Below are 26,979 nucleotides of genomic sequence, written 5' to 3'. Positions count from 1 at the left end.
TTGTTGGCTACACAAATATTTTTTTTAAAATGCCCACTTCCCCCAACTTTTTGCAAAAAAAATAATTTTGAACTTGTAGTGTTCCCTTGTACCTGTGTAAACCTTAACAAGAGAATTCACAGTTCTGGACTGAATACAACCAGTGCATCACCTTACAAAAAGTTATTGATGACCTAACGTAGATAATATAATCTTGAAGCCTTGTGAAGAAATAATGTATTGAAGATGACATCCTTTCAACAATTTCCATTGCAGACTTATACAGTGGAGTGAAGATAAAATAGAGTGGGATATATAAATTTGGTGAATAAAAGATGAAAGGTTGTAATGAAAAGACAATGAAGAAAAATGTGTCTATTTTAAAAGCTGTAAGAATGAGGGAAATATTAAACTTTCCCAGCTGGCTGTATTTGGCTGGATTGAACTTGACACGATTGCACCCTTCTTAGCAAGAGTCTTGGCTTTATCAGGAAGATGAAAAATCCTAAAGAGTTTCCTTGTGGAGAGCACAAGGCGAACGGTAGTATTTCTGAAGAATTCCCTTGGTAGCTTTTGATTCAGGCGTACTCTTAGCTACATTGATGTGCGTTGTGGACCTGGCCTCTACATGAGCAGGCTTGTGTTTGTGTGTCAGGGTGGCCATACCTGTGGAAATCAGCTGCCTTGCTGTGCAGAATTGGAACGAGCTTTTTAATTATATAAGATTTCAGAATAACAATGTTAAAATCATAATTTTTTAAGGAAACAGTTACAAGAGTATAAAACAATAACAATGATTATTGACATTGTATTTTGCAGTAAGTACATTTCATTAGGTGCTCTTGTCATCCTGTCTGGTTAATTAGCCAATCCAACTTTTCCTAGGCCAGAAACATTTTTCCTATTACTTTTTCTAAGTATTGTTACTAAATCCTCTGAGAGCAACTGCTCTGGGAAATCTGTTCTTTCTCCACTCAGATGGAATGTCCTCTTCCTTGTTCATCTTTTTATTCCCTAAAATTTGGGCACTGGGGTGCTGCATGATACTGTAAAGGATAAGGTCATTTTTTTTCCAGTCTTACTTATTTAAGATTACGTGATTGACATTTTTATTGTATGTATGTATGAGTACTTTCCCTGGTCCTAAATTTCAGGTTGCTTTTTTGTGTTTGTTGTATTTTAAATCCCAGAAATACAACTTTACTAGCTTAACAAATTAAATGTCTTAATTATTCATATTTATGTTCCCTGTAAGATTTATTATGTTTAGCTTCCTACAAGCTTTTTATACAGTCTACATAAGGGACTTTTTTTTTTAGTGGGGGAAGGGTTGGAGATGCATTTGAGGGTGGAATGGCCAAAACTGCTTGTATTTTGTTAGATTTTGAGAAATCCCATTACCAGTATCTCTTAATCCACTGTTGTTCAAAGGGCTTGCTTTCGACTGGAGTACTGTGATGGCAGTAATGCAAGTTCATTAGTGGGTCCTTGCTACAGCATCAACTCACTAAGAAGCGTTGGGAAGGAGGAGCTCCAAGGACAGCCAGCATCATGCCTACTAATGGTTTTATTTTGTTGGATCAGTTCTGAATTTCTCTAAACTACATATCACGACAGGCAGTCTGCTTAGCTGCTTCTTTTGGTTACTGAAACCTAGCTTCTTTCTCTACTTTTATTCCTTCATGAGGTAGATTTGGCTGGCACCTAAAATTGTGTATTCAAGAAGAGGCTTGATGCAGAGAACATCATTGTGCAGTTTCAAGATGGGTCTATTTGGTATGGGATGAAAAATAATGTGGCTCCTCAGGAAGAAGATGAAATTCAGAATAGCAGAGGTGGTGAGCACAGATGAGTTATTTAGAGGAGGAGGAGAAGTGAGTCTTTGCAATTACTTTTTTTAAGTTACTAGAAAAATTAACAAGCATTCTGTTGTGATTGGGCTACTCTTTATGGGCGTGTAGGTAAGTGGTGGTGATAGTTATTCTAATGCCAGTGTTGGCAATATATGACAAAGTCTACAGTTTTTCCTTTTGACTAGAATTTTAGTAGACATCAGATCCTTCTATTAGGAGTGTTATATCTGGTGAAGTTCACCTCTTTGAATGGAAACTAGTATTTTTGAGAGCAATACCACAGTTTTATGTGACCTGTCTAGTTTGAACAAATGTTTTTACAAGCATTGCACCATGATCCGGAACCATCTGGCTGAAATTCAAGTTCAGATGTCACTAATTCTAGCTAAAAAGTTTCTGAAATGTCTGTCCTGTTACAGAAATTCTCTGTTCCCCTCTTCCCTGTTGTTATGGGTTGTCTTTTTATGGCAGTGCTGTAGTTGCAATCACTGGCCATACTCTTTTCTTTCTCAATTTATCTGCTAAATGGATTCCCATCTTTGAAACATATACATGAATGCATAGCTTGAAGGTTTGTGTAGCTTTATACTGCAGTACCCATACGTTCTGCCTGATCACTAGAAAGGAGGGAGATGTTTCTGGTAAGGCTTCTTAACTCTTAGGATTATTTGATTATGGTAAGAAGGTTTGTCTTGTAAAATTGTACTTCTCATTAAGGCATCTCAAGTTCAGAACAGTAAATGTTATATTCATTGATTACACATTTTAACTTCCCTTGGGGAACACCGAGTCCAGTATTTGAAGCATCTGATTCAATTTTGTATCAGATACGCTGAACTTCTCAGGAAAATTTTCGATGCTATCATCAGAGAAGTTAAGTATCTTTCTAATGAAGAGCTACTAGTTATAAATCGTTAGGCTGCTACTCTGAGACAAAAGTGAGAAAATTCTTTAAAAAAGGAGTTTAAAACCATGAGATGAACAAAATGTTGCTCTGAGCAGCAGATCGTTGTTAAGGAAGGTTTTTCACAGGTGTGTTCCGTGTCTTTCTGTCACAACCAGCTGTTTTTCTTTTGTCCTAGAGACAAAATATCCCTTGCATTTGGAGGTACTCATGGTATTAATAACTACACCACATTCCTCTTCCAGCTTGCCCTCCAGATTTTGCTCAGAAATGTGGCAAAGTAGATGCATGGTTTTTCTGTGAGGCTTGCTGTCACTTAGACACTGCTTCTGAGCTTCCTACAGACTTTTGTCTGGAAGACCTGTTATCACCAGATCTCTTGCTTTGCCAGTTTGGAACCTCACAAATTACTTTTTGTCTTTTCCGTTGTATTTGGTAAAATAATGTAATTTGTATTTGGTAAAATAACGTAATTAATTTTTAAAGAAATACCTGATCTGCTTTAGTGTTTTGGTGCCAAGGCAAAGGACATGCAGTTTGTCCATTGGTATAATTTTTAGGAGTTTGTTGTAAAGTTTGAAAGATTAAATTTACGATTTCTTCCCTTGTTGAACGTGAACACTCAAAACTCCTAATACAACCAGATAATTCTGCCCAGATAGATGTGTACGTCCAAGGCAAAAAAACCCAAACTTAATTCTAGCCCCTGAGGGAAGGGCTAATCTTTAGAACACTTTTTTTCCCCTTTTTTTTAAAATAGATGATGCTAGAGTATCTACTGCCCCACTGCTTTAGTAATTTTTTATTGACACCCAACACTGTTTGCAGATGCCCTAACTTTACAGAAGGGGAGCTGAAGTTACCAGAAGGCCTAGAGATTCAGCTAATGGTATGCAGCTCTTTGCAGAAATGGAGGTGGAAAACAGGTCTTCTCTGTCCTTGTCTAATGCTTAAATACCAACAGTTCCTTTTCTGTTAGAGAATGGAACTATGGAAAGATCAGGTTTTGTCACTTTTGTGAGTGTGTACCATTTCACATTTTTACCTGGGTGCAGCAGAGTTCTTGGTGTCCAGGGTTTCTCTCATCTCTGTCAGAGCCATGACTTGCCAGAGTATACTCTCCATGATGACAAATACTCCAGTCACTATTGTGCTTACTTTGTAATTGGAGCTCTTTCAATCATAGCTGATTATTGCATAGGTGGCTACCATGATTCAACACCTTTTGCTTTTCTCCAGCAGCAAGAAACCTATTATTTTTGTTTAAACCAATATTTCTTTAAGCTACATGTAAAAATAATCACTTTGAGAGTGTTTCCCGTTACAGAAATCAGTTATTGTTTGTCACCAATCTCTTTCAGTGTGGAAACATTAAGATTTAATCCACTGAAGATGATTGTTTAAGTCAGTCTGTATTCTTAAAAATACAAGGGTTTTCTGTTTGCAGACAAACAGTTTTAATTTGGTGGGGATGCCATGCTTGGACGTATCCATTCTTCATATGTTTTGTTTAAAATTTATTTCTTGGGTCTTCATCTAAATATCTGTGGTTAGGATAACTGACAGTGCAGGGAAGAATTTTAATAACCTGATAGTTTCATTTGTGTGACGATAACTCAGTAATAATCAGCTTGGACTCCTTGCACTTGTGAGAAACAAGGAGATACCATTCAAATAATAAGCAAGGAAACTGGAAAAATGGCAGCTTCACTCTTACGCTCCATCCCCACCCCATGTCAAGTCGCCAGTTGATCATATCCAGAGCTGTGATTATTACACACAGAATCATTAACATTAATGAACTACATAGAGGAAGTTCTACTGCTCATATTATGGGGGTCTAGTTACAGAAAATCATGGTGATTGGCATTTCTGGATTTTTTTCTTTTTTTTTAAACTGTGTTACATGGGAAGCACCTGTAGAAGATAGCACATAGTCCCTCGTCTCCATACTAGAAACAATAAACTATGACAATAAAAGGACTATATAGGTTACAGTTATTAATGAGCTACAGAGCTGTCTCTGTTACAACTATTAAATTCATTACAGTTTAGCTGCATGTTTTGGGGTGTCTCATAAAAATGAATAGGTGACTTAGATCATTCATATCATGTTATTAGAGGATCATTTTTTAATTGGTAAGTGTGTTTACTTTTTCTTGTGTTACTAAGTTGCTTCAGTAGCTCGGACATAACTTGTTCAAACAATTTTTGAAGCTTTTGAGAATCTTCAGAATAACCCTCCAGACTGTTGTATACCTTTTTCTGAACTTTATTCAGCATCTCTTGAATGAAAATTCACTGGGGGGTGGGGTGGTGGTGGTTGACCTATACTTTTTCTCCTGGAACGTACACACACACGACCTCACTCATCAGAGTGGCTGACAAAATCAAAACCTAAAGTTTTTAATCTTTGCCTGTTCTTAGGTGGACTAATTCCTTTTCTTTGTGGATAATCTCAGGGTTGGTGTCTTTCCCTCTTCCTGTTTGGACTGGCCAATTGAAGGACGCAGGACAGAATCTTTGGGTTTTTTTTCAAAGCAGTTTACAAAATTGACATCAATAACAATCAGTTTTAAACATGCATTGTCTGGTGAAACCTGTGTCACCCAGAACACTGTTAGTCTGGTAGACAATGCCAGAGGTGTATGTAAAGAAAATGGCATTAAAAACCAAAATGCATCAAAATTAGCGTACGCACTGATGCCAATGCCACTTTCGGTGCTGAAGAATCCATTCTGAGTTATGGAGAAGGAGATTGAAAATAACCTAGGTTTTGCCCAGAAAGGACAGCATATGGGGATAAATCCTGCATAACATTGACTATTTGTGGAAGGAGCAGGTGGCAGCATAATAAGCTATTGGAGTTGTGTCTGGTACCTAAAGTGCTGCCATTGATTTCAACCCTAGGGTAAGTAGGTAAAGGTGCCTTATAAGTCATTGAGATGTGCCTTTGTACACAACTGATCTTAACATTTGGGTGCCACCTACAGAAAAGATGCTCTCCTTTGCTTTTTCATCTGCATAACATGACTTTTCTTCAGCATGTAGTAGAGACCCATTCTATTAAAGTCTGAGAGAGCTGCTTCAGAGACATGACATAACGACTTGCATTGATAAAGCTGATCATATACACTGCTACGGGTAGGTAGGTGCTACTATAACCTGTTGGGGACAGTTCGTCTAACCAAAACAGAGGAAGAAAGAGCTGATTTAACAGAGGAGTCACCTGTGTACATCCTGGCTCCAGAATAAGTTAAGCAAGTTAAATAAACTCTATTGAAAGTCTGTTTGCCTTTCCAGCTGAAGCAGTAATCTTGCATAGTCTGAGAAGTTTCAGGAGTTGCTTGTTTATATTGTTGGTACCATAGAGATGGGGACTTCAGTCAATCTCTAACAATTCTGATCTTCTAATAGTAAAATCTTTCAGGGTGCATGATAAGTAGCTGAAGCATTTTCATATCTGAGCCTAGTTTCCTTATTGCCTTAATTTTTAAGAAAAATCAAGATCAACAAGAAGGAACATTGACTTTAGAATTTACTGAAATGCCAAATTTACCTTAGGCAAAATAGTGTCCTCTGCAGCAGATATATTCCTTGCTTCAGATTTTGTAACTACTTGAGCGCAAAGAATGGTTCATTAAAAATTGAGAAACGAGGGGTCGAAGGCGGAAACCTAGCTTTTCAAACTTTTTACTGTCTTGCTAAAACCTAGAATTGAGGGAATGAGTCCTGAAGTCTTGAGAATCAGGAATGTGGTAATCCAAAGCAGTACGTTTAGTTCCCTCTCTGTAAATGATACTTTTTTTTTTTGTTTTCACATGCATGCTTTTACATCTAAAACATATTTAGATAAGCTTATTTGCTTGTGTATCTAGCCTATTTATAGTGTTGTTTATTTACTAATAAACCAGTTTTTAAATGCTGTGCTTGTGCTTGTTGAATGATAATCAAGATTCAGTTAAAAAAAGGCTTTCACAAATATTAGTAAATTATTCTGCAGAAAAGAAATGCAATGTTATCCATTTTTTAACAAAATCATAATTTAAATAAATATGTATAAGCCAAGTTGCTTACACAGATTGCACTTTTATAGTGTATGCTTCTGGATAGCTGACAAGTGACAAATGTTTGTGTAAAGTGTATCAATCGGTGAGAAAAGATTTTATTTCTAAAAAAGTAAATAAAAAACAAGGTTGCAAATACAGAGCTAGATTAAAATCATTTATGTAAACAGAAATATCTTACTTCCAAATTGAAACTTCTTACATCTACTATAGGCTAGATTGTGAGAACAGGACTTGTTCTATCAGCTTTTTCCATTGTTATCCATAGCGTCCTGCATCTGAACATCAGAAGTCGCATCCTCTATTTTCTCAAGCAGACAGAAGACTCAATGTGCCTCAGATAAGATAATGAGGAATAACCTTTTGCTCATCCTTGGCAATACACAACCATTCTTGAACATGTCAGCAGATTGCATGAAATGGTAAAAAAGCAGCCTTATACCTAGTCTGCAGAGGCCTCTAGTAATGGCCTCTCTCTCTTTGCCATGAAATAGGACTGCAGATGGTTGCTCATAGATGGTTGATTTGTAGTTCTGGTCTGGGAGCTGTCTTAGGCAGATTCTTTCCCTGCAGGCAGAATTTACTCCTAGTAAGGCGGTTTTCATATAATCATCTTGGTTGGGCCCCCACTTGGTTTATTTGGTTTCCAGCTGTGAGAAATGTGGGTCCTGAGAAATAGGGTATGACTTGCATTCTCCTTGAGGAGCGGTTCTCCATGAGTAAGGGTGGAGGTTTTGTATGCAGATTTCAGCTGTACAGGGTCCTAATTGTTTGGTTCTTTCAGTTGTAGTAACGCATCTTTTTGTAAGGTAAGTTTCCTGGATACTTACTGTTCAGTTCTTGTTTTTTAGAAAGAACATAATGATTTTAGAATTTTTTATGGAAATACATAAAATTCCTTGAAAGGTAAAAGAATTCTGTTCAGCGATGAGAGTTCCTATGTGTGTGCTTATTTTTTCTGTTTCGAATAAGCAGATGGCCTGTAGTTAACTGCTATGAGTGCTCTTCATTCAATGAGTAGATCCATCAGTTCTCTAGAATGAGACACAGCTCTGGAGCTGTACTAGCTTGTTTTGTAACACTTAAGATAGATGGGGAATACTTGGCAATGGTACTTTATCTCCAGAGCAGAATGACAGCTGTGCTTTACAGAGGTGGTTTTTAATTTTAATGTTGTTTCACCAAGCCTTTTCTGTTAACTACTTTTTACCCCAGATTGTCAAAGGTCAGGTAATTCCAGAAATCCAGAAATGAGTGACTTACTTTGAAAGTGCTTGGTTTTTTCTTAAAAATGTAAACATGGATTTATTTTTTTTATTAGATTTGTCTTGTACACCAAGGAGAGGACATGTTTTAGGAGCATATCTATATGCTGCTTATTTCAAGCAGCAGTTTATTTGAAGTGTGCAAATATTCTTGATCGGAGGTCTTAAAATAGAGTTGATTTTGGGATCATAATGGTGCTTCTCCAGAGTAATGTTCAATGCATTTGGACAGATACAATTTTGTAGTTTTGCTTGTATGTGCTGCTGGGTGAGTCCGGTTCCAGAGTGATGTCTATCTTTCATAAGCTGTCCAGTAAAGCTCATTTGTTTGCTTTGATGTGAAAAACCTCAAATCTTAACCTTTCTGCTGTGGATTATAGTTTTGAAAATTTTCGTACAATCCCCATCCTAAAGTACATCAGTGTAGGATGGATCTTCAGGCTCCAGACTGGTTAGCCTGCAAATTCCTCAGTTATACAATGATACTGCTTTCAGAGGGAGAACATGAATACTCTACAGCCTCTCCAGATCCATGAGGCAGATTACAGATGAAATTGATTTTTAAAAATATATTTCGTTCATCTGATTTAGAATGCAAAGTCTTGAATTATTTGGATAAAACCAAGTCTTGTACCTTTTTCTCCTGTTGCGCTGTCAGTCCCAGTGTCTAGTATCCCCTGAGCAGAAACCTAAGATTACAGGTGTTTATATGCATAAACCAGTGATTGGCCGCTGTGTACATTTCATAGGTTCAGAGGCTTTAAAACAACAGGAGGGCTGTGTTGCAGCTTGAAGCTGATAGTGTGTTGTGTGCTCGTTATTTGGGGATGCTTGTGGGTTCAAAGTCTGTTGAGGCAGAGGTTGGGACTGCTGAAGTGCAATCAGATCCTCAGAGCAGATAGTGTCTGGTCTTGTTCAAGACTCAGTCACAAGTTTTATGTGCTTGTCTCTTGTATAATTGTATTAAATATTAGTAATATCAAAAACTAGTCATAAACATCTTGATGATGAAAATTTCAGAGTAAAGAACACGTCTCAATGACGTGTATACTGAGGGTATGTGAGGCAAGTGATTCCCTTACCGCAAAAAAAGAGTGATTCTTAGCTAAGACTTGTGTTCTCACTGCCAGGTCTTAATGTGCTGCTCGGATGAGCTTGAGTACTGGGTGCAAGGCAGAGCTCAAACCCAAAACTAAAGGGGGACATACTGTCTTCCCTTGCTAGCAGTAGCTAGTTTGGCTTATTCACATCAGCTACTGTGCCGTTTGCGGTTTCACCTTGTGCCAGCTGTTGACCACACAGGGAGGCATTAGATTTTGGGGGTTAGTTTTCTGCCAGATTAGAAAAGAGGTGAGTAATTTTTGCTGGATTAGTGAGTTGAATTTGGTTTACTGCATGCTCAGATGAGCAATAGAGCACACACAAGACCAGGAATAGGGGAGAGGGTTGGATACATACCATTAAAATGAGAAACTGTTAAGTACAGATGACGCTCAGTCTTTTTGTTCAAAAAACAACAAAGAAGAGGAACAGGGTTTATTTCATGTCTGTGCTCACACTGCCAGCTTTGAGTAGAGGTGATCCACCACCATTAGTGGTCCAACAGGTTCATCCTTCCATTCGTCCAGAGCTCTATAGGTAAGTACTGCCTGATCTTGCTTTTCATCTTGTGTCTGTGCCATATGCCTTGAGGCGTCATCTTATGAATCCTCAAAGCAGAACGGTTCCAGCTTGGGACTCCCCAGTTTTAGATAATTCATTCAGCTTCTTTGTTATGGCCAGAAATATTTTGCTTATTAAATTTCCTTCTTCTTCTATTTTGCCATGTTCATGCCTCCTAAATCTTGTTAATAGCCAGCTACTTTTTCTCCAGTGTTTCTTAATGAAAATGTTTAGTAATAGTATTGTCAGGATCCACCCTGGAGATATTCTGTTAACCCCTTCATTAAGTACAGTGTCCTTTGTCAGCAGGTGTCGGCATCTGTTCTTCACCCAGTTCCTCACCCACTTTTCTGTTCTTTTGCTGGCATTGCAGTCCAGAGTTGGTTTTTATAATTAGATATTCTGTAATGTTCTCAGTAATTGCTAAACAGGACTTAAACCAGCAAAAGTTCTTGTCATTTCAGTTACTTAATGGAAAAAAAAAATCTCATAATGCACAAGAATATCCAGTCTTCTGCTGTGCCTTTTTTTTTTTTTTCTCATTGATCTCTGCATGTATAGGGAAGAACCTCTTCTTTCGTTATACAGTCCACGTTAACATAAGTACTAGGGAAAATTTCATCATATCCAAATCCTGCCATGTCTGTTTCAGTTTCCTTTTACTTCTTTATGGACTCTGTGAGTCATAATCACTAAAAAAACCCAATATCGATTGAGAGGGTGGACAGTTTGGAGGGTTAAGGAAACCACACACACACCCCCACGCCCCCCCACACACCTCCCCATTTAGTTTATAACCAATGCTGCTGTCAGGAAAAATGGTGAGCAACTATCTCATGTTTTTAATGGAATTAGGTGTAAGTTTTCAAAAACTGTTTGTAAGCTAAAACATAAAGGCTGTAATTTAGATGTACTTTTATTTCACCCCTTTTTGTTTTATGTGAAGTAGTTATTTTAGGTGCACAGTTTATTTCAGCCTATTTGACACAGGCCAGCGCTGTGTTTTAACTAGGTTTTGTGATGCACGAGAAGACCAGACTTCAGTACACACCAGCATTGGCATTAGGCGAGGGGTACACACATGAGTATTTAGTGTAACATTAATTCACACCTCACGAGCTCATTTTGTGCAGGAGTGTCTGCCTTCAGAATCTGATGGTGAAGAGGGGCTGTGTGAACCTGGTGCGATGCAACTGCCCTGGTTTTACAAAAGAATATGTGAGGTGTGTAAAACACGGTCTTACGCTTCAGTATATTGCCTTGAAATCGTTATAGCGTGGATAGCATTTGGATATATAAACATCCACAAAGCTGAGTTATGCCCTCCTTTTGGAAATAGAAACTGCTGCACATAAGAGTCAATGATGGAAAATGTGTACAGTCTATACAATCTTCCAGCAGTAGATTGAGACCAGTGGCACTTCCCCGAAAAAATAAATTACCCGAAATTTGCAGCACATTCATATTCAATTTCATCACAGCAGATGCTCATTAGTATGTTGTTATTAATTGGTATTCACTTTAGGTTTTGTTTAAAATGAAGATAATAATTAGGTTTTAATTACTGCATCTTTCTAAGGGGGGGAGGGGAGGAAATGCCTCTCAAAGCACTGAAGTATTTCCTGTACGCTTTGCTCCATTACATCTAAGCCTTGAAAAAGTCTCTGAGACACATTTTTCTGCCAAGAGACTTCTTTTCTATTTCCTTTTCTTTCTTTCCTGTTTTTAAAGTATTAAGAACTAGTTCTAAAGGATTTGTTTGATGGACATGCTGAATCATATCACAGTAGTAAGAGCCACTGTTCTTTCTAATCAAATTACCAAAAAGGCTTTTCACAAAAGTAACTCTCTCAAGCAGCTGATTAATGAAGTGGTGCCACTGTTTTGTATTATAATTAATTGAAGTAATACAAATAACTTCTGTAGCCTGTGGAAATTATCTCCTTTGCAAAGCAGTCTAATAGAGTTAGCAAACTAGAAGGGGGAGTTTTTTGTGGTTTTTTAATTTCTTGTTGCCTTCATCATCCATAAAACCATAGATGACACAACGGAAAACAGTAAATGACAAAGAATACAAAATAACACCACCACAGAGGGGGCTTGAAGAAATGGGAGAGAGTCGAGTGCAGAAGAAAGCAAAAGAGCAGAAAAAAATGAGAATGCAGAAAAGATATGAAGGGTCATGAGTGTGGTGGGACTATGGAGAAGTATAGGAATTTGCGAGATGCCAAAGAGTAGATAAAAGACTTGAACCTACTGTAAACTAATATGAGTAATCTAAAAAGCATTGAAAAAGCATTGACCATCGCATCTTAATTTGGTTAATACAGGAATTCACAGTGGTTCAAAGAAAATTAATCTAAGTAGGGGCATTTAGTTCTCTGGTCTGTTCAAGTGTACACTTTCAAGATACGGGGGGTTTACATGCTGTTTAAAAGGTGTTTAGTAGAATAGTACTGTATCTGGGTAAGTAAAACATCAGAACTAGAACCATTAGTTCAGTCTTCTGCTACCTTTCTGTTGTGAATTTCCATCAACTTTTCCTTCTGTTTATTTTTCCCTTTTTCCTTTCCTTGGACTTTTCTTATCTGGATTCTCTAGGTCAGCATGCTGCCCTTAACTACTGAATGGATTTTAAAGGTTGGTGTGTTAGCCAGGCACTCGGGCACCCTGTTAACAGGATGGAGGAGAATGAGGCATCTCAACTGAAGTGCCTTGGGATGTAATCTAAAACAGCCAGCACTGAGGGAGGGGCCTTCTAGTTTCAACACCTAAATGCAGCTGCCACCAACCTTCCTTCCATAAAGAAAAGCTGGTGAGAGATAGCGCATCTTAAGTTCTCTTCAGGCACTGTGTTTAGGGTAGGAAGATGCTCGCCAATGGTTAAATCTTTCCAGCTCCCCTTACTGTCAGAGAGTTGAGCTTTGGCATTTCTAAAAAAGAGGAGGAAAGGTGGACACTGGCAATTTTTCCACCCTCTCTGTGCAAGGTTAAGAAAACCAATTCTCTGTTCTTGCCAGAAGGGTTGCAAACCTGTGTCTGCTGCTTGTGGAAAAATCCCCTACTCACTGACTACGCTGTTACGGAGTGAGGGAGTTAGGACCATTCTCCACTTGAAATTTCGCTTTGATGCGGAAAAAACGCATCACGGTTTGCTGGGCCAGAGAGAGGTGGAGTGAGCGCACAAGGGGTCCTTGCTCCAGTGCTGAGTTTTTAGGCATTTGTGAGACAGGAGAAGAGATGGTGCTACCCTTCAGTCCAGTGTCTTGTTCAAACATCAGCAGCTGCAGGGACAGGACAGATACTAAGCTAGCCATCGCAGTCAACAGGGTGAACTTGGGCACATGTGGAGGCACAGCTGACCTTCAGGAACTCCAGGAATACAAATGCATTGCGTCTGTGAAGACTCCTTTCCTAAGGTATGCCCTAGTGAGCGTTCCCTGGCGTGTGTGGTAGTTGAGCGAGATTATTTTCTTTTCACGACTGAGCATTTTGTACCCTACTTTTGTGCTTAGTCATGGGAAAATTTGCTCTTCCAGTGTTCATAATTCACCAGTTCTGTTAAGAAGACACCATCAGTTTCCTATTATGTAATCTGTGTTATCTTAAATTCTTCCTGGGAAGGCAGGCTGGAGATTTGCAGTTGGCCTCCAGATGGTACAGGAAACAGTTCTGCAACTGTATTAAACCTAGATTTCTTTAAATTAATATTTTGTTGGCCAAGCACAATGAATTTTTTTATTACATCTGTTATTTTTATATTGGAAGCTTAATTTTTCTGTGAAAGGAGTGAATAACTGTGCTGAATGCAAACTATATACCTTTGGTTCCTTCATCTGTTTATTGTTGTTTTAAATGCAATTTAAAAAAAAAAAAAGTTTGGCTGCATGGAAAGAACAAAGTGTTCTTTCCATGAATGGAAGCTGTCAAAGAAGCAGACGTATCTGCTCAAGTCAGTTCTTAAAGAAATCAAGAAATCAAACATCATGGAACAAATAAGAACTTTGAAATACAGTTTTATTTTCATGTATGCACCATTTAGTCTTTCATGGGAAGAAGGAATGCATAAATGATGATACAAGTTTAGCCCAAGTTCTTACCATAATGTTAGGGACGTCAGGTTTTCTTTACACAAAAAATTCGCCATTAAAAGTAAAATATTACTTGGGTTTGAAGTTTTAGGGATTGGGCTTTTTTCCCTTTTTTAAACCTACAGGTTATCAGAAATTAAGGAAATACAAGAAGTGATGATATAAGTAGTCCTAAAGTTCCTTTAAATTTAAGGTACTTCTTCCTTGGATTCATAAGTATGCCATAATATTCATACTTAATTGCATGAAAATCTTCAAACCTTTTTGTTTTCCACCAATTCCTAATTGTAAGATGTGGCAGGAAGCTAAAGGGAAGGAGATACTACCACATTATCAGTAAAAAAAAAAATTGTGTGTGTATATATATCTGTCTATGTGTGCATGTATACATTTTTACATACTGATTTTTGTATTTTCTTTATCCATTTAAGAAGTGACTTTCAATTAGCCTGCCTACTAATATCAGGTCACTAAACTCTATAGCTGATGCTTTATTCTTTCATGTGGGTTGTCATTCGTTTGCTTCAGTTGGCTGGCAAAGGTTGTTGTATATCCATTACCAGCAACACAGCACTTTGCATTTCTGAATTGACAAGCAGCTATATTGACCTAGCGCTTATTATGGGTCAACAGCTGCGTTAACCGACGGAAGGACTGAGGGGCAATTAAAATGAATTGGCAAAAATATATCTTCCTAATTTACTCCAATTTGTTATTTATGCTAACATTGTATGGCTTCTATGGTGACACTAAACAGAATGGACCCAATAATGGCAATTAACATAAAAATATAATGGCTAATCAAATTGACAGCAACTGTTTCTCATCATCTCGACACACAATACATTATCAAAACAAACTATTATGAAGGAGGTAATTTCAGTGTTCTATTCAACCTGCTTCATGTGTGCAGTCAGGGAGATGTGTACCAGCAATTACAGCTGAATCTAAAAAACTAAACAAATAACTTAATCGCTGTCGTCCTCCTTTTTTCTTCTTCAGGAAGCAGTAATCAGGATTTACTAAAAATAACTGGTGTATAATAGTATAATGATGATGCATATCGTAGAATAGCTAATAAGGAATAAAATAAGCTTCTGTGTGTCTTTTTTTAAAATAGGTTCACATCAAGTGGAAAAAAGTATATTGTTAAAATATATAAAAAATAACTAAGCAGTAGTAATAGTTGTCAAATGTCTCAACATGAGTTGCTTAATAGTTATAGATACTTTATAACATGTCAGTAGAAGTGTAAAATTAGCTGAATTTAGTAACAAAACTTGGCTTGATTGGGTAGAAGAGTGAAAAGCTAAGTTAAAGCAGAATTCCAATAAGCGGAAATAGTCTACCAGTTGCTCTTCCACGGCATTTTCAGGATCGTTCCATGTGGTATACTGAGTTGCAGTTTTACGTTGGTCTAACCACATTCCTCATTGGTTTTATAGCTCATCAAGAAAATCTTCAAGAGTTTGTACATATCTACGTGTGTACTAAATGTATTAAAATGTACACTACTTCCATGTTTGATGCTGTTATGGTTATCTCCTTCTTAATTAGGATTTTTGTAATGCACAACTCTTCAAACCATTGTTGGCCAATATTTGAACACCAATATCTTAAACAGCAGAGACTGGAATATGGTTTTATTGAACCGTTTATTGAATCGTTCAAGACGATTAATTTGAAAGGGTTTAGTTGTAGCATGGGCAAGATGGATCTTATGTCTATTCGAGCAATCTTCCAGTGCGCAGAATGGCGACAGTGATAGGAATGCATACAGGCGTGTACTTTTGAACTAGAGGAACAGCACAGAGGCTCGACATCACTGACATTCAGAGCATTTAATTAAATATCATATTCCACATGTACACACCTGCAGATTTTTGAACTAAATGTGTGATTACTAACATGCAGTAGCCTTCACAGATGTGTAGAGCAAGGTGATGACGTAGCTGTAAAGGTATATATGCACCTGTTCTTATTTGAATGTCGTGTTCGCAGTTTATGTAACCACAGCTGTGTGTGTGTGGAAAGGGAGGGAATACAAGCCTAACACCTGTATTCATCAAAAATATACATTAATTCTTTTTCTTTTTTGAGATCATTGCATTGTACAATATACTAAAGCACTAAAGTTATTCCTTTGTCCCATCATTCTTATGACTTTCATTTTGTTGCTAAAGCGCTATTGTGATATGTGTATCCATAAGAATGGATAAATGCAATTTGTTTCTGTAAGAATGGATGAGTTTAGTATGATTTATATAAATACTTGGTGTAAATTGTGAGAAAAAGTGTAGAGATGTACTAAAGAGATTTTGCAGCATAATAATAATAATAGTTCAAAAATCTGACGTGAATGGAATGTATAAACTGTTAGAAAAAACCAGAAAGAATCACCTTTTGATAGTGGACTTAGAAATGGGTGCAAGAGACGCACTTTTGAGTGGGGTTTTTAATTACTATCTTCTTACATTACAGTATTCTGATAAGGCCCTGTACACTCAGCTCTGCTTTTACCGATACATTTTTGATGTGGAGTATGCGATGGATAAAGTGATTACTGAAGATGATAGAGGTAAGTTTAATTTTTTAATTAATTAACTATAGTTTAATAGCAGCTTGCATGCTAGAAACTAGACCTACACATTTGTACTCTCAAATCTGAACTACAAGGCTGTAATCTAAAACAGAAAATAGAAGAAAGTACGAATTTAGGAAGCCCCTGTAAGAGGAATGTGTTGTGTTGGAGTTAACCGCTTTAAGAATATATTATATGTCTCCTTTCTTCTTTTGAAGCGACTGCGCTTTGGAAAAAGTGCTTTTCTTGCATGTTGCACCATTAGAGAAATCTCTTTGCTTCAAGTTTGAAGGACACATCAGCTTCAGTAAATAGATTAATTAAAACATGTATACAATATCTAAAAGAAAAGCCAATTAAAACTTACGTTCAACTATTAATATTGAAGAGAGACTTTTTATCAGGGAGAAAATGATGGCACAGGAAGAGCAGTAATGCTAATTTTCTACAAAGCTCTCTTAAATATACAGATTAAGCTAATGTTAGGAAGATTATTTTCTTTCTTCTTCCTATCACCATAACATTTCTGAACTAAAACATTTCTAAGCTGTAATGAATCCACGGGTTTTGTGCAGCTAAGTGATTTTCAAACTGGCAGAAGAATATTTCTGAAGGTGGGCTAATGCTTGGCCGACTTGGAATTCTGAATAAAGCCATTTGGGTCCCGCTGTTGAAGTGCATTGTCCACAGAGAGCACTGCCACTGCAGCCTCTGTGCGGTTGTGGTGGTGCCTGTGAAGAAAAGGTGCTACCGCTGGAGACTGCTGTTCTGACAGCTGCTCTGCTGTGACAGTCTTCCCCACCCCTGCCCCGCGTCCCCGGCTAGGTTGCTGGGTGATGGAAAGAGACTAAACAAAACTCAGTCTTTCTAAATGTTATTTTGATAAGCCTTATGTGAAAATCAAAATAGCATAACCTCTTAGCTAAAAAATGCTCAAATACGCGAACAGTCTGGTTTTGGCCTGTTGTCCTTATGTTTCTTCTTTTAGAGGTTCTCATTTCCTTTCCTAATCCCTCTAAGACAGTGAACTTGCTGCAAGACGTGCTTGCACTTCAGAATGACTTTGTACATGCAAAGAAGGTCACACTATATAGCCATCTCGGTCTAATACAACTTTGTACATGTACTGAAGGAATGTTATATGGTGGATGCTACTGCTAGCTGAAACCGAATTACTTTGTGTGTAGATCTCTTGCCTAATATAAGGACATAAGAGTAGAAGAGGCTTCATGGGTGATCACATCCAATCCCCTGCTACTGCAGACCCCCACATCTTTAAGGACTGCAAGTTTATGGCACTTCATTTTGAAACCTGTGGGTGGTTCTTCCCCTTCTGCTGCTGTTCAAGATGTGTTTCAGACCCTCGTTCTATGATGGCTGAAAATTCACTATAATTTTGCCATTCTGACTTGTTTGTGGCTGGTTTATGTCCATTTACTAAATGTTTATTTATTTCCCTTCCCTGATGTTCTCCACCATGCTTTTGGAAACACTGGTAACATCTCTATTTTATTTTAAACTAAGGCAGAGACACTCTTAGCTTTCTTGAGGAAGAATTGGTCTCTGCTGCACGACCCTTCCTCTTAGCACCTTTGTGTGCAGTCTTTTCTAGGTTGAATTAATCTTTGAGTATGAGAAGCTAGAAATGACATGGTATTTTAGATGGTATCTATCCAGTGTCTTGTACTCTGGATCTGTATGTTTGCTGGAAGTACCTCTGCTGATGCATTCTTGAGTCACCTATGCCCTGTTCATATCTGTATCATATCATTAACTTGTAGTTAAGTAATGATAGAAACCTTGAGGTTTGAGGGTTTGGTTTTTTTTCCTCCTGTCATTTTGGAACCATGAGTTCATATCTCAGGTTCATGGCATTTTGTTTTATTTTAATTTTCTTGGTTTCATTCATTTTGGACTGCTTAATCTCATTTGTAGTTTTAGACTTCAAGGTTAATGAATTACCTCTGAAAAATACGATGGTGGCTTCTGCATTCACATAATTTCCTACCTTCTGCCTTAATCAGAAAATGTTTCTTGGACCCTCACCGCTAATTGGAGAAAGTTCAATAAAATTAGTTTCCAGAGTAATTCTCAAAGAATTGTAAGAACTGTGCTAGGACCTTCTGTTCTCTTGGACAGTTTACCTTTCAGAATGGTGTATTTTTATCTTTTTCTTAGCTATTTGAAAGTTACTGTATAATCTTCTTCAGCCAGCCAGTGATTTCTGTCTTGGTGCTGCAGCAGGTGTTAAGGCCAGATAAATTATATCTGTTAGTTTTCCTCTGAAAATTGGTTCTCTTCAAAGAGACTAACTAGGTGAGTCTAGTAAACCTATGTAAAATTTTGTCCCATTTTTCAGATATCTTTTGGGAGGAAGTCATCTTTCTAGTGCTCTAAAATGCATGCAGAACTTGAGGATAATTGCCTATGGCTATTTGGGTCACCTTTTTTATTTTATAGATACAGTCTTCTGTTTTCTAGTAATATATGTTACTGATTTGATATACTTAATTTAAAATGCTGTAGGATTGAAATAATTTTAATATTCCAATTTTGTTGTTGTGAAGTGGAAATTTAGTGAACTTCCCTTCATAACATGAAGCTCATGTTTATTTTCCCTTGGAAGCCAAAAAATTTTGTTTCCATGCCATCATTTACAAGCCATTCTGTCCTTGACCTGTGATCAGTATGATTGCTTTTTTCAAAAATGGTTGCAAAGTTTTAATTTAGGTTTTGTACATCTTCGGTGTTTTCAGTCTCCTTTTTACTTTTTATGTGACTAAACCACTTATTTACTGTTGTTTTGATTTTGGTTTGGGAAGGTTTTTTGCTTTGTTTTGGGATGTTGTTTTTCAGCGATTCTACCTTTTATTGCCATTTTTCCTGAGTTTTTAAAGACCAGTTGTTCTTCTTTCTTGTAGATTCTGTTTATTCTTAATAGCAGCTTTAGGTTGTTACTCATGTTGGAGTATTCTTCCAAAAAAAGAAAGATTTTTCAGTGGCTGGAGATTCAAGATATAAATGTGTTTTCCACTGTAGTTTGAAAGAATTAATGTCTTCTCTCATTCAGAACCTTGAGATTTCGCTACTAGTCCACTTGCGTTTTCTATACTTGCCTCTTCAAAATACAGAACCTTAATTACAGAACAGGTTTTGTTTGTTCAGCTATTTATATTGAAGGTCCATACTATTTATTGAAATGGAATCTAAAATAATAATTGTGAAATCAGTGGGAGTTCAAAAAGACATTCAAACTGCTCCCTTTCCCTGCGAGAGGATCAATACCATAGCCTACGTTTTAAAGATAGGCTAAATTTAAAAAACCTCTTGTGATGCAGGTTCTACAACTTGTCAGGTTTTACAACCTGTTTCTTCTGGTGCTTCACTGTACTTACTATAGGGAGCTCTTTATATCTAAGATGAATTTTGCTTTCTGAAGCTTATTCCATGCACAATGGATGCTAGAATATTTTCTTTCTCTTATAGTTTTACATATTTAAAACCTGTATGCTATTGTCTAAGTCTTTCAACTACAAACCTGATTTTTTTTGAAAAACGGGAGAGTTTTCCGCTTCTCTGCGTGTTTTTTTTTTTAATAGACCTTCAATAGGTCAGATCTACCAGAGTGGAATACAGCAGAAGGATTAATTAACATGTTTTGCAGACCATTCTTCTGTTTATTTATACCAGTATGGTGTTTACAACATTTGCAACAACATTGTTCACTTATGTTTCATTTGTCATCTACTGTAATCATTGTATACTGTTGTTGGTCATCTTTTGCCTATAAGAATCAAAAATAAGCTGTTTGGTCTACATGGTGCTTTATTGTTTCAGTGACTGGTGAAGTTAGCTGTCAATTATACCATCCAGATATAATTGGATTATATAGTTATGGGTCTTTAGTCCTATTATTAATAGTAGCATTTATCCTCCAAATAAATGTTTCCATTCACCTGGAAGTTTAAGGTCTGTCATGATGATACAGTTTAATATGTTAACATTGTGATACAGTGCAAAGTTCTTAGTTTTCACACAACACAAAGTGAAATTCTGAAATTCTTTGCTGTCTTTCTAAATTAGGAACTGTTGCACAGTTAGTATCGGATCAAAAACCAATTTAATTTTCAATATCGCTATGCCAAAACCCCTAACTTACAGATACCAATAATACTATACGGGCTGTTTGTTCTGAATTATTTTTTAATCGGGAAAGGAAAAAGTGCATTGTGACTAGTAACATACTCAAAATGTTTTCAGCACTTTCTTACACCTAGTTTTTCAAAGCTGGGTTGTGGGTTTAGTCAGACGTTGCTACCTACGTGAACAGCCAAAACAGTAAGAAGCAGCAGGAGTAGCAAAGTAGTAGCATCCTCTGTTCATTTGGATGAAAAAAGGATAGGTAAACTATCAGTGATTTTAAACACGTGATGTTTAAATAGAGGAGTATGCTCACTCTGTACGCCTTAACTTCAGAAATGGAAACCAATGTATTTTTATGGCTATGTCATCAGGAGATCACAATAGAGTGTAGTAAGCTTGATATCATTACTCCATTCAAATATTTGTATTGTTAAATATTCAAAGATATTACTGTTTTCATTTTGCTTCTACAGTAAAATGAAAATCTTTAAAAATGAAGAGAAACGGAGCCCACATAAAGTCAGTACAACTGCTCTGCCTCACACAGATGTCTCCAGCTCAGTTCCCCCTCCTGGCATCAGTCGTCTTCATGAAAGATAAGGATGCTGCAGTCTCCATATTCACAATGACTGCAGCTTTTTTCCAAAAGCATTAATATCAGTGAGGTTGTTTATGGTGCTGCAATTTTTTTAGAGAAATAGGATCCTGGTCATAGGATTTTTTCTGTTCCACACTGCAGAATGGGACTGAAAGCCGCCGTCTTTCCACCGTCCCATTTCTAAGAGAGGGAAGGTCACAAATGTTGTTCACAAGGCATTTAAGTATTTCAGGGGCAGAAATTGCAAAGACGCGGTGGTATATTCTCTCACGGAATATTTTCAACTATTGAGCCCACCGTTATTGGATTCCAAAAAGTCTGGGCATATCCGTTTAATGGGTAAGCAGAAGAAAGTGAGGATGGGAGGAAGATAACCTTGGGAAGAGTGGTTAAATGTTCCTGTTTGTTAGGAAGACCTACATTTTCAAAGTCTGTGCCACTTTGTGAAAACAGAATATAATTGTTTTGATCATATACTTACGGACTGTGGTTTTGTAAAACCAAATGCATATTCAGAGGATATTTTCACACTTTTCTCACAGCTTTGTGTGTGCCTCACTCCACCCTTCCATGCAAACACCAAAAATGCCTCGTTTACTTTGTGGATGAATAAACTGCAAAATTGTGTTGGGAGAAATGAAACTCTTTTAAGCTGTGTGACCTAGACATAAAACCATAAAATTCAGCTCTGAATATTTGTGTGAATCCTGTCATTTCAGTGTTGGGTGTTTTCCCCAGTATGTCCATAGCTTGGTGTGCCAAGTAGCAGGTTGAAGTGATTTTTTTTTTTATTTATAACTCTTTGAAGGAAGATAGTTCATAACGGGGATGTTGGCAGAGCTGCTTGTCAGTGTGGTTTAGTGTATGTCCTCCTGTCGGCTGGTGACGGTGCTGAGACTGAGGGAGACAGACTGACTGCAAATGGGGTTGAAAGGATGGGCCTGAGCAAGGAGGTGTTCCTGCTCCAAGCTACAGTGTGGAGGTTCAGTCAGAGAAAGGGAGGAGGGCAGGTGTGAGATGGAGCTGGAAGGATTGTATTGTATTTGAAACTAGTGTAATGAAATGGAGACTTCTGGCATCAGAACAATTTGCCACATTTTTATCAACATACAGGCAGGAAGACTACAAAAAAGTACTTGTTGCAATAAATAAGAAAGGGGATCTAGTTATCTTCGTGCGTTTTCCAGGGGACGATAAGGAGAAATCATATAAATAACCTACGTGCATATGTGTGTATGCATTTATTTTTAAGGTGGCAACAGCTGTAACTCTCTTTTCAGAGAGTACAGCTCGACAAACAAAGCATTTCTGTTTGCGTCACATCTCCAGACACTATCACTAAGACTTCAGTTCACTATAGTGATCTTTACATCCAAGCAAACAAATGCTCCTCTGCACATTTGCTGTCAAGTGTTTTGTCTTCCAGTCATGTTGTTTTGAAGAGATTGTAAAATAATAATTTTCAAGAATTTAATCTTTGAGTATATCTTCAAAAGCACTTGTTCATTTTTCTTTAATGTGTTGTTTTGAAGAGGAAGATTTCTGAACTTTTTTTTTTAAATTTGAGTCACCGTTTCTTGAGTATTTTTAAATCTCACTAACTTTTTTGAAAGCAATAACTATTGAAAATTATTCGCTGTAGGTTTATTGACCCTTTTGAAGTAATGTATGGGCAGTTAGCCGATCTTTAAATCTTAAGTTCTCGTCCCATAATGATCATACTTCTTTTTATTGCCAGTTGGACATTTTTAACGTCTTCAGTGTAACTTTTTCTCCATTCTGTTTCTGCTCATGTGGTCTTTTTGTTGAACCTACAAAATCTAAGTAAACCCCATTACACTGTACATTCTGTAACCCCTTCTCTGAGCATAAAACTTAATGGGCTGTGACACCTCTCTTAGAGTTATGAATTGTTGAGTTATTTTCTCTGCTTGTGAATGAAATAAATGGAAATAATGAGTTAAAACAGTTATGATATGTCCACAACATGGGAAATCTGTGGCATGACAGGAATGCATTTACTGTGGCTCATACCGCTAATAAAATGGATTTGATTAATGAAGACTTTTTTCCCTTGCACATTGTATTAATGTTGCAGGTGGGATGAAGTAGTGGCTTAACTAACTTTTGACTCCTCCTGAATTGGAATGGTTATTTGACCTCTTCAAATAAATATCCTGCTGCTACTGGTAGATTTTTTTTCTGTATGTGGGAAAAAGTGAACAGAAATGAAATATCTTCTCATTTGCACTTCAGGATTTTTTTCCTACTTAAGTATATAGATACATGCCAAATTGCTATAGCCCATGCAATGGTGTAGTCTATCTAATGTCATCTGCCTCCTTTATCAGTTCTCTTGTGAGTTTCTCTGAATGGAAAATATGTTTTGAAGCTCTTTTTTCTTCACTGTTTCTCTTTTATCTGCAACTCTTTTGACTCTCTATTTTTCTTACAGAGACCTTTCTCTTTCTGGTTTCATCTCTGTTCATAAAGTTTGGGGTTGGTTTTTGATGTGGGGCAGTTCTGTTGTTATTAAATGCAAGTCAGAAGTGACAAGACTTCTTTTAATGACTACTGCTTCTCACAGCAGTAAGCTCTTTTCTCTAGTGGAAAGTGCAAGACTAGCATGTTTTTCCTTTTAGAAGACCCTTAAGTTCGATGGATTTGGCAGTGTACTCAAAAAAAAAAAAAAAATTCCTGTGTTTTAGATACCAGAATTATGACATCGATGCTATTTTTTTTTAAATTATTTTAGTAGAAATTGGAAATACAAATATAAACAATTTAACTCTGTATAATGCATTCAGTATACATGTGCCTAGACATCAGAAGGATAATGTAAAGCTAAGGGTTTAAAGAGATGTAAAAAAAGATGCAATTATCTGTATGATTTTTAAGTCGCATAAAAAATGTATTTTAGAACTTGCCAGTGATGGCTCATAATCACTTTGATATTTTGAGGAAAATGGTAGCTTTAAACAGATGATACAGAATTTATTTTTAAAAATGTATTGTGCTTATACAGTTGATGGCTTTTATTTCCATAATGTTTTTTACTACATAATTATACATCTTAATTACGTAATTACCGTCATAATTATTATGTAATTACATGTAGTTCCACTAATTACAAAATCAGGAAGTGTAATTATCTACTAAAAACTTTCTGAAATCTTATTTGTTCACTAGAGATTATTTAAAAGACCAGTGACCTACTGAAGATGGTGTACAGTGTTGTACATAATACCAGCTCTCCTTTTCCCTTTCTTGATGCCAGTATAGTTTGAGAGGGTTGTGGAAGGACTATCATGTCTTTAATTATTATTTCCCTTAAAATTAGGTTGGAAACTTTGACTGTATTGCCTGCAAATTTGGAGCCTCTTAATTTTTGTCATTGATACCTTATATCTTTAAATTTACAGATTCTGTAGCTGAACTTACAGAAAGTTGCATAGTTTCAGTTAACACCTTTGTAACTTTATTCTGTGTATTTTGGTTGAGGGTATCTGGTTCAGGTATCTGGTGTCATCTATAAAGATATTTGGAAAAGTATTGTTTATGGCCATGTATATATGGAGTGAAACCTTGACTCCACAAAAGATAGGGAGAATGCAGCTGATTTCTCATTGGCCAAAGATTTCTTTTATTGAGTAAAACTGCTTTTTTAAAATTTGTTTTCCTGTATTGATATATGTTCATGATTATATGCTGTTTTATTATTTACTATTGCACATACTTGGTTATAAATTTGTCTAACCATGCAGTTTGAAACCAAATATTGTTTACTGCGTGTTAGAGAAGAGAAAATTAATATTCAGGACATTTTATGGTTCTTTTGTCCTGATATTTTATTAAAAGTGGGCAGATAGAAACTCTGTTTTCTATATATTAAATAAGTCGTGCTACCTTTGGTAGATTGCATGAAAAGAGTATTATAAAGTGCTAGATTTGGTGATTTTTTTCCATTCTGTAACACTGTGATGTATCAAAATGACATCAGAAATACAAAGCTTTCTCTCACACTCATCGTGACAGCAAACGTGCATTTATTATGTCACAGTATTAAAGCAAACCACCAAGGGGAAAATATTTTCATTAACAGAAAACAGAATTCATGTGAAAGTGGTGATGTAAAAAAGTAAATGATCACAATCTGTGATACTAATAAAAAGGAAGAAAATTGTAATCTCTGTGTCAGAAGGGAAATGGTGATATAGAAACATGAAGAAAAGACGTTACTAGAATATTGATGTTTCTGTGGAACATTTCAAGACTTACTACTATGTATGCATGTGTATCGGTGCGTAATTTTTCTGTGCTTATTATATAAGGCAACTGTTTTACTGTATACTTGCCAAAAGTTATTTTAAGCTCTCAAACTTGGCCTGGGTTCGCAGGTGATATGAATCTGTCATGATGTTAAATGTAGTTACCTCAACTTGCATCTGCTAAGCATACGAGTCCTAAGGCGAATTTGTCTCCAAACCAGTTTGAATTATATTGACCTTTAAAAGAAACACATAGAGTCATTATTTGTGAACACAGATTATGAAAACAGGATCCTTATTTGATCTCCAAGATTTAAATTAATGCTGCAAATAAAATTATTTTAATTATCCTTACTGAAGTATAATAACTGTATGAGAGACATTTCTTTTGAAATATTTTTCTGTATCCTTAACAAACAAAGGGTTTATATCAAAGACATGATGAAAATACAGTTATGCTCTTTCCTCTAAGAAATGGATGGAGATAAATTCTTCTCTTTATTAAGGACTAGAGGGCTATGTAGAGAATAGCATAATGGAAAATACTTGTTTTATTCCATAGAGGACACAAAAATGGTGCATGACATATGTATAAAAATGCAGCACAAGACAGAAGTAGTCTCTAAATGCAGCTTAAATTTGGTTTGTTAAATCAAAAAATACTTCCCTTCATAAAGGGGTATTACATTTTTGTCATCTCTCCATCAGAAAACTGTGGCAGTATCAACCAATCCAGATTGATCTATTTCTGGGGAAAAAAAAACCTGACGCACTTGAAGGCATGGGTGTTACTGCCGTGAAAATAAAGACTGCACAAGAAACTGTTTGGAGTACCTGTTTCAGAAGAGCGTGTGCGAGCACAACCGCTACCTCTTTGCCTCGCAAGCCGTGCCTCCGCTTGCACAGTTTTCAAGTCCCTCTCTCAGCAAAGAAAGAGAGAGAACTACCTTTTTTTTTTTTTTTTTTGTAGTTATTTCGAGGATCATCTCTTCATGACAATCCAACTGCCAAAGTACATGTTTCAGGCTAATGTAATTCCATTGGCTTTTGAGAACACGAGTCCTCTGTGACAGGCCAAAACATGGCTCAGCCTTGAAGAAAAAAATACAGCAGGATGTTCTTCTGTCCTGGCTTGTCCCTCTTCTGTGAGGGGGCTTAGATGGGTGAGAGGGGCGGCTGGTTGGGTTAGGGAGCTCTTTGGTTTTATCTAGCAGAAATGAGTTTGGAAGAAGTTGATTTGATCCTGCCAGCATTACAACTGTCAAATGCATATCAGAATGTTTTCCTATCTTATAGTATTTAACTTAGAATGTAATAATGTAATTATTTTGACATGAAAACGTTACGTACTGTGGTATTTCCACTTATCTTTAAATAGACATTTTTCACTTTATGGGAGATGCATGCAGTAAGACAAAACAAAAAATGAATAAAAAGGAGTGAGTGACAGCCTAAGCTAGTTTATTTAGATGATAAAAACAAATAATATTTGGCGTTAATAGAATTTTACAGAGTTGGACTGAAAACATTTAGCTAGTTATGGTATTGTTTTATATTTCTGGTGTAAC

At 36.7% G+C, this 26,979-nt stretch overlaps 1 protein-coding gene across 1 annotated transcript in view; it reads left to right on the top strand.

The window, feature by feature from the left end:
- The window catches only part of POLA1 (DNA polymerase alpha 1, catalytic subunit), a 208,113-nt gene that overhangs the window by 147,447 nt on the left and 33,687 nt on the right, over positions 1-26,979 (top strand). The window contains exon 36 of the mRNA XM_075174683.1: positions 16,303-16,399. Within this exon, the coding sequence (XP_075030784.1) occupies positions 16,303-16,399 (97 nt within the window). The remainder of the gene's footprint in view (positions 1-16,302; positions 16,400-26,979) is intronic.

Source organism: Calonectris borealis, chromosome 1, assembly GCF_964195595.1.
Source record: "Calonectris borealis chromosome 1, bCalBor7.hap1.2, whole genome shotgun sequence".
Classification (NCBI taxonomy): domain Eukaryota; kingdom Metazoa; phylum Chordata; class Aves; order Procellariiformes; family Procellariidae; genus Calonectris; species Calonectris borealis.
Note: the sequence above shows the minus strand (reverse complement) of the source record. Positions and strands in the feature narration are given on the sequence as shown.